Source organism: Typopeltis vanoorti, chromosome 10 (genome assembly GCF_054136105.1).
Source record: "Typopeltis vanoorti isolate ZY-2024b chromosome 10, IOZ_Tvanoo_1.0, whole genome shotgun sequence".
Classification (NCBI taxonomy): Eukaryota; Metazoa; Arthropoda; class Arachnida; order Uropygi; family Thelyphonidae; genus Typopeltis; species Typopeltis vanoorti.
In genome coordinates, this window is record NC_143558.1 from 134,590,693 (window position 1) to 134,600,003 (window position 9,311).

Consider the following 9,311-nt stretch of genomic DNA (forward strand, 5'->3'; position numbering starts at 1 on the left):
TTGAGGCACACTACTGGTCACCTGCTTCCTCCTGGACTCTGCTACTTCATACACTACTTTTTGTTATCTGTCCGTGATCCACTAGTATCCTCGTCACCAGTTTAATATCCATCCCACTTGTTCCAATTTACTTAATAGTATTCCGCGGAGTATCCTGTCGAACGCCTTAGCAAAATTCAGAGGTAACACTGTGTATTAAGCCAAAATTGGATAATATATTTAAATAAGTTGTACTTATGCTTGATTCGGCGTTTAGTTTTAATGTTCGTGTCTTCTGCTATAATTATACGTTGATTAAAGTTGTTGTTTTTTATTAACCAGGTTTCTACTTCCTTTCGGAATAGTTTAGGATTTTCATCAGGTGGCCTATAAATAGTTTAGTATAAAACTGTGTCCATTACGGTTCAGGCAAATGTTTTCGGCCGTCTGAAATTTAATTTTTGACTTACTTACCGTATACTTTTATTTAATGTAAACGTTAATCCCTCCCCCAAACACACATCCCTTTTCTTGTTTCACCACAGTAACGGAATATTTGGAAGCTGTTTATGTTGTACAGTGAAAGCTCCTCGTTGGTTAAGGAAGTTTCTGTTAATATTATGGCATCTATATAAGCTAGAGTTCGAGATATGCCTGAAGTAATAGCCAATATTTTACGCTACATTTATTAATATTACTGTGTACCCATTTGAATGCAGGAATTTCTCTTTCCAGCCATCAAATACATTAAATACAGTGTAGTTTACTTGGTATTCTGTGATATGATTAGTTTTTGAACAAGGAATATTTTTACATTCGCTTTCGTTAGTGATGTACTCAATTCGTGAAATATCTCTTTTCTTTGTGTAAATTTTTGAACAAAAGATATTTGTAGTTCTTGTCTTGTTTTTCTTTCCTGGAAAGATACAGTAGTTTCTGTAGTATGGTATTAGATAATCATTTACGTATATAGGATTTTTTCCAGGAACAATTTATATTTGATGTCGTTGGTATATTTTATTTTATTTTATTTTTGCTGCCTTTAATAAATCTTTCTTTAGCTTTTGTGACGAGAGATGGGCTATGATGTGTGCGTGGTGATCTTTTCTTCGATTTGTGATCCGGTGGTAGATTTCATTTCTTTACTGATAAGTTCTATTTTCATACTTTTTGCTAAAGTTTGCCATGCAGCGGTCAAGGTGTATGCGTTGTCTTACGTAATGCTTTCAATTTGTATAGATTGGTTGTAAGCCCATTGGTGAGATTCTTCAACTTTTATCTTCAGTTTTGCTAGTTCCGATCTTAGTTCGTTATTTTCTTTCTTTAGCTGTGTTTGTGCTTCCGAAAGTGATTTTTATACTTTCTTTCAACGAGTTTTAGCACTTCTTGTACGCTTTGGTTGTTGAATTTTAAGACTTCTTCGTGCGTCACTAATTAATCTTTTATTTTTTGTTTGTGCATGTTGAGGATTTCTTTGAGTGTTTCCAATTCTTTTGTTGTGGATTGCCTGAGTTCTATAAGAAGGGATCTGATTTTGCTTAATTCTTTATGAGATATTTGAATAAATATAATAATAATGTAATTATATTATGACAAAGAGCTTTCATAACAGTCTCACCTAGTTTTTAGGGTTATCGTTATTCATATTTCATGAAGAATGTACCAGACAAAGTTAAACACGTGTACTCTTTAGTTAATTAATGGTTAATTACTTAGAATTACATTCATTTTAATCTATGACAAAACGTGAAATTTATATGCTTTGATAAATTTAAGAAACTGTTTTCCTGAGTTGGAAATGACTGCTCAAAACCGTCCAGGCATGTTTTAATTGGAATACTGTATATACATTAGTTTAGTTCCTCTGAAACTTCAAAAATAATAGGCTACGCTAGGTAAAAGATAACGAAACTCGTGTTATAGATGCCATTGTGAGATAGCTCATTTGAATTCAATACGATTCAGGTTTCTTATGGGTGAGCAGGCACGATATATGCTTCTGATCTAACTTATCCCTTGTAACTGTCTCTAATAGCGCAGTAAGAGAGAGTCAAGGTTATCTACGCTAAGCTCCAAATGACTCGTAATACTCAATGATTTGGTTCTGGGATAATTTTTGTATCTCAACACCAAATCCTTCATAGTGTGATAGAAAAGTTCGCAAACAACATCAATCGCTCTCTAATGTATAGATGTCCTTGAAAAGGATTACACTCTGTGAACAAGAAGAATCCAATTATTTGTTGAGTAATTCGCCAGACTGAGCAGTCGTGATGCACAACAAAATGGGATTCGTCACGAGATTCGTTCTATAGTAGCATTTTTAGTTTTTTCGTTCCATGCATACTATTTCTAGTTTAATTACTTATGACAACGTTATGAACTTTGTGCAGGTGTTTAACTTGTATGCGCTTACACTGACAATGAAAGGACGAATTTTTCCAATATGTTTATTCTTTTGTTGTTTATGTATCAGCAATACCCATGTTCGTTAGACAATAAAGTCAGCAGACTAACTTTTTATATTGCATGCAATAACGCTAGTTAGACAGCCAATGTTCCATGTATGTCTGATAAAATGAAAAAATACTATGTACATGTTACCGTGAAAGACCGAAATTAGAGAATGTCAATATTCTCCGGTGAATGTCGACACATACTAAATACGTCGGTGAAAGATCGAATATTTCGTTATATTATTATACATTCGAACCATCGCCGGTATATGTCGACAAGCGCAGATAAGCTCTGGTGGGGGTCGAAACGTCAAGCCGAGAAGACACAGCCAGAGAAAACCAACAAAAACGCCAAATCTTCTGCCGCGATTGAGCTCACGTGGCATCTATTTGTTAGTCTCTCGAACACTCTGCTGTTTGTCAGTCTTATGCAAGGTTTGCTGGTGCGTGCAACGTTTGCTTAATTTTTATTTTTTTATCCGATACCCTAATTTATATTGAATGGCTACTGCAGGGAACCGTGATCTTTTTTTTTTTTTTTTTGAAAAGTTACGTGCATTAATTGCCAGTAAACGAGAAGACAATTGTTTTTATTATTCTCAAGAAAAGTACTCTAAAATACTTTCTGAAGTGATTCAGCTAAAACTAAGTGCAATACACCTTTGGATTACAGACGATTAAAACGTTTTGACATTTTAAAAATTAATGATGAAGAGAAGTTAATTGTGCTATTAAAACCAGGAGAAACGAATATACAGTATTATGTTACTAATAATGAATTTTCAGTATACTATCCGAAACTCACATCAGAATAGGCCATGGAGGAAGAACACGTATGCTTAAAGAATTGCAAGTTAAATACAAAAATATTACATACGAAGTTGTAATGTTGTATTTAAATTGATGTAAACAATGTCAAATGAAACATAGTGCACCTAAAAAAGGTATTGTTGTGAAGCCAATGGTCAGTTCGGAGTTTAACTCAAGATGTCAAGTCGATCTGATAGACCTGCAGTCACACAGGGATGGCGATTACAAGTTCATAATGGTATATCAAAACCATTTAACGAAGTTTGTCCAGTTACGACCTTTAAAAACTAAGACAGCTGAAGAAATAGCGTATCACCTTCTTCAAATATTTTTAACATTTGGTGCCCCAGCTATATTGCATTCAGATAATGGTAGGGAATTCAGTAATCGAGTCATCCGAACTATGCGCTATGTGGAAAGATGTTAAGATAGTTCAGGGAAAGCCTCGTCATTGTCAAACACAAGGCTCAGTTGAAAGGGCCAATCAGGATATACAGAATATGTTAACTGCATGGGTGAATGATAACGATACAGATAAATGGTCAGATGGTTTGCCCTTTGTTCATTTTGCCAAGAACACAACATGCCACGAAGGAATACGCCAAAGTGCTTATGAAGCCCTGTTTGGCGTTAAACCAAAAAGAGGCATAGCATCGTCATCTTTGCCTGACGAGCACATCGCAAATATTGAAACCGAAGAACAGCTCGAAGAAATTGTTAATACTTTTGAAGAAAATGTGAGCAGTGACCATACCGAAAATCATATTCCAAAGGAAAATATTGAAGAGGAGCTGCAACCTACCACGTCTTCATATCAAGCCCTGACTGAACAACACGAGTTTATTTCTATAAAAAGAGCGGCCGCGAAAGAGAATCTTCTACTGCAAGCAACGAAAATGTTACGAACCTCAAAAGGAACATTTCCTCCTGCTCAAATTGGTGATACCGTACGAATACAAGTCCCTGATGTCGACCGTGGTCGTACAGATGCCCGAAATGTGTTGGCGGTTGTTGTTGGAATAGAAGACTCCGACTTTTATAAATTAGCAAACAAAAATGGTACCCTCGAGCAGCTTTATACCCGTAATCAGTTTAATTTGTAAAGAAAAGTTACTTTTTATAGATGATATTTCTTCTCAAGAGATGTCGCTGAGAGAAGCAGCTGCAACTAATTCGAGAAGTGGAGAGAGAGAGAGAGAGAGAGAGAGAGAGAGAGATTGCAAAAAGAAATGTTCCACGACTAAATGCAGTTGTAAAAGCAAGGGACTCTTGTACAATTCAAAGTGTCATAACAGTATAATGTTAATCACATAAAGCACAGTTTATTTGCATGTGCTGTTACTTAAGCTTCCTCCTATTTTGACATATATCATATATTAAAAAGTTGCATTTTTGTCTTAACGTAATAAAAATATCTTTTATTCAACATTCACCATCAGTGCATGCTGAATGTCGACATTTGTCGGTGTAAGTGAGAAATAATGATATTTAGCAAATATTTCGCACTTACACCAAGCGACTATGTGAATGCTGACATTCACCGGAGAATATCGACATTTGCCACATATCCGTCTTTCACAGTAACATATATATTATATTATATTGAAGAGAGAATAAATAGTTTCGTTTGGAGCCATTATACCTGAGTATGTAATAAAATTAAAAAAAAAAAAATGAAATTTAAATAGCTGTGCCTCCTCAGTGAATACCAAATATCCTTTATAACCCTTAATTTGCCAATGTAAATGTCTACTGTCATATTATGACAAGTACTCTTTTTAGCGATTATCTGATGGGCGTCAGAAGGTGTCGGAACCTAGGTTTTTCCAACTGAAGTTAGAAGATGGTTTTTACGACTTCGCTACGGAGTCGCTTACCATCAGTAGTCACCTTTAGGAGGGAAAAAAAAATTCCCTGTTCTCTATAAAGGTTTTTCACCTGAAGGTGAGCTATCCGGTTACACACGGAAGAATCTCTCTCTCTCTCTCTTTCTCTCCACCAAAAAATTGGGTTTTCATCCAGCAAAACATTAGGCCAACAGGTCGGGAAATACATGCAATTAACACATATATTATAATATACGCAGTTAACAAGCCTTGAAGCTATTAATGCTTTGCTGTAATGACAATCGTAACCTGCCAGAAAACACATAAGATGTTCGCGTCATGGTTGTTCTGAGGTAATCTAAAGTTTAGATTCTAAACAACCAACTTAGCCCCTCTCGAGTCGGGACGAGAGGTGGGGGGGGGGGGTCAAGAAAATTTTTTAACAGGAGAGTGCTTGAATTGCTAAAGTTTGAAGGTTATGGGCTAAAAACGTTTTCATCTTTAGAAGAAATGCGACATCATCATCATCATCTCTCTCTCTCTCTCTCTCTCTTCGTTCTCTCCCGTTATGGTTAAATTTTTCTATCCGGTGGGGTTCCTTGCTTGATGAATCGGTTGGTCTATAAGAAAGTTTGGTGTGGCCTTCCAAGAAGAAACGGTCATTTCTTATTTATCACTTCATATCAGATATACGAGTCCTAAGGCAAAGGCGTTTTGCTTTTTGCTTTTTTTTCTACCTTTATTTATATGCGCATTCTTTTCCATATTCCCCCCCCCTCCCTCAAAGTTGAATCTTTTTAGTGACATATTGCTCTTTCAATACAAACTTCAAGGTTAGTTCATTTTTTATTTAATGCTATGAAATCAAAATAAAAATGTGAACAGGTTATTACAGATTAAATTATATTTATAACAGATTACGGTTAGTTTATCTGCCATTATGTATGCTTTTATCTAACTTGAACACATATTTCCTGCTAGTTAACGTTCAAGTACTGACGTATGAGATACTGTATATTCAAGACACAATTACGGCAATCCATAAATGGCTGAATATTCAGTAACAGAGAACTTAATCGCCTCCTGAATGAGAAGCAGTATCCATGAAGAAATTCGCCTTCTCCCTTCATCCATTTCTGTGTGTGTTGAAGTATGAACCATCTTTGTTAACACAGCCAGATAAAGTTGCACAGGTGAGCACGTCCAGGTGTCACATCATAGCCCGGAGTGCCTGCTGTTTTAAGTGAAACAGAGTGGCGCACAGATGACACATACCGAACGTAATCAAAATTAAGGGGTGCTGAGTAAGAATCTGGCTGTAAGGCATTGCCTATGAATAAGAAAATACAAAGAGCAGGTGCTATGATTTTAACATTTCACACCTTGCTAGTTTTGGTTGTTTGATTAGATAACCAAGCGTATAATTAAGGAAGTAACCAAGGAAGTAGGACGGTAACATGTAAGAAAATGATCATGGGCAATCTTAAAAAGGTGAATTTTGTAATCGCATATTTGAATAATAATAACGCCATCATTATACATGGGAAAGCAGAGCTGTTTTAGGTATATGCACTATAGGCATGGGTTCTTCATACGCTTGCCATTAAAGCCGTCCACTTGAAACAACTTAATAAAAGTTAATAGCGATCCATATCCTGAATATCATTAAATTTAACAAACTAGTGAGACGTCGCCATATAGATTTTTAATCTACTTCCGAAGAAGAGCTAACAAATATTCAAATATTTTATCTGTACTTTTTTGGCCATGAGAATCATTACTGTAAAGATTTTTTTGTTTGTTTATTTCTTTGTTTGAAGTTTATCTTAAGCAGTGGCGGCTCGTGGTTTGAAAACGTGGGGGTGCTCCAATTTTCGAAATATATATATACACACTGTAAGTACAGTGAATACGTATTTGGATAAATATCGAAATTATGGTTAAAAATAAATAAATAAACATGAAACAATATTGTTTATTATCGATAAAATTATACAGTCTAGTATAACTCAAATTATTTAAAAATAAAATCCATTCCTTTAATTGTAATTAAAGGAATGGATTTACAATTTTTTGACATTATTAAATCCTTTAATTGTAATGTCCAAATATTCAAAGAGACAGAGTAAACACGATAAGCAATACAAACACTCTACTACTGGCGCAAACTGCATATAAACAACAGTGGAACTGCGCGATGGACAGTGCCGCATTACGCTAATAGCTCGCATCTCACTATGACGTGCATATGCTTGCGCGCGTAGCAATATGACACTGTGGAAAACACAGTGCTGCTAGCGTCCTTCGCCCTCCTGAGTGCTACAAGATGGATTTTTATTATTTTTTATACAAAATAAGAGAATTGTATCGGATTGTTGATGATAAAATTAAATATTACAAGCAAATATAAATAAATTAATAAATATATTTATATATCGAGAAAAATTGGGGGTGCTGCAGTTCCGGGGTGACTATGCACGAGCCGCCCCTGATCCTAAGTAAAGAAACACTTTCGGTTATCCTAAATTAAAGGAGAGTATCATCATTTCCGTCAACCTATTTCTCAATAGAAGTTATACAACATCTGCTTCCCCAAGGTTTCCATCAGATCAACAGATTTAATACTATTTTCATATCGTTGGATTCACGCTTTCTACCACCATCTAATAATCGCAAAAAAACAAACAGTGAAGACAAATTGCTATGGTTGATGAAATAATAATTGAAAAAAGGATTGTAAAATGTAATTTTGATCTTATTGTAGCATGCATATAGAATTTAAATTTTTATAGGAAAGAAATAAAAATAATATTTGCATTGCATGATTAATATTTCGCTTTAGTTACTTCCTCCCGCACTTGAGAGGTACTGGATTCATCTTACCATCATAACCTTTCGGGTTTTGTTTTTAAAATGCATTTCTAGCTGATCACATTGGAATAAGTTAGAGGATGTAGTAAATAATTATTCCATTGTATTATTTATTCCTATTAATAATGGTATCTTCTTGGAATTCGAGAAAATGAGGAGTCAGTATATTGTTTGACTCCGCTGGATTAGAAGAATTTGAAAATTTGTCCCTTCTAAGAACTGTTACAGATAATTCTAGACTGAACGCACATATTGTATTGACTAATATGCGATCCATCTATAATTGGATGGAAATACAAGAAATATTAGCAGATAAAGCGAGCAGTCTGAAGAGCAGGATGAAATCAGATTACGCTTCGCTATATTTGATCATGAAGGGTACGAACCTGAAGCCATAAACAAACAAAACGACTTTTAAAGGGTCATTGATGCTCTCCTGTCAACAGATAATTATTGCCTGCGAAATGTGGACGCAGCGAAGAACAGTTTATGCCGCTAGATGCGGCGTTATGCATTATGCCATTCCTAAAGTACCACGAAAGGCCGCTAATTAGTAGAGATTAGCGGGACGAGATTCGTCACCTCTCTTTGCCATGTAATTTGTGCAGCAAACGACAATGTACAATGAACCGTAGTTGGTCATTAGCGTTCACTCACGTAATTCACATTACTCTATCAGCAGAGGAAAATATTTGGAAGACATCTGCGCGGTGTTTGGGCAGCGACCCCTAGCCGATCTGTACAAAGAAAGAAAGGAACATTAATTTTTATCTGCTCTATTTATCCGTCTGGTATCTAAGTTCTACCACCAATAGATTGTTTAAATAATTATAGCTCATATTTCACACAAGTGCATTGTGTTTAACGTCTGGGAAATAAAACGAAAAAAAAAAAAAAGAAAGAAAGAAAAAATCCCCTTCTAACCATTTGTGTTACTAGTATTATGTGACAAATTTAATTAATGCTAATATAATGAAACAGAGGCAGGGTGATAGTGCTGGGTATGCAGCTGGGGACTGAGGTAATGATCGGGTATATAGGCAGATTATTTTTGGAGGATACGGCTCGATATTGTATATGCCAGGAACTTTACAATTTTAAGATTAAAACTCTTATTCTTTTAAAATACTTTAAGATTAAAATATAAAAATTAAATTAAATTACAAAAAAATAAAAAGTTCATTACTCTTCACTGATGAGGCGCGGACGGCAAAAGCAAAAAGGATGTTGACCAATGCAGCATTGGTGATCCCTGTCGAGAATAATATGTTCCATCTCATTCCTCATAAAATGAATTGGATTAAAATCTAGCGATTTCATTTCGAACAATCTTCACCTTGCTAGTGAAGCCATCTTAATATACTGTGGA

General features: G+C 35.3%; 1 protein-coding gene across 1 annotated transcript; it reads left to right on the plus strand.

The window, feature by feature from the left end:
• The first annotated feature begins 3,613 nt into the window (after window positions 1-3,613).
• LOC150102818 (KRAB domain-containing protein 2-like) lies at window positions 3,614-4,348 on the plus strand. The gene has a single exon (XM_090398746.1). The coding sequence runs from the start codon at window positions 3,614-3,616 to the stop codon at window positions 4,346-4,348; it is 735 nt and encodes a 244-aa protein (XP_090254872.1).
• Window positions 4,349-9,311: the final 4,963 nt, after the last annotated feature.

Excerpts from the sequence above, each read along its gene's own strand:
- LOC150102818 (XM_090398746.1), top strand. The coding sequence starts at position 3,614 with ATGGTAGGGAATTCAGTAATCGAGTCATCCGAACTATGCGCTATGTGG.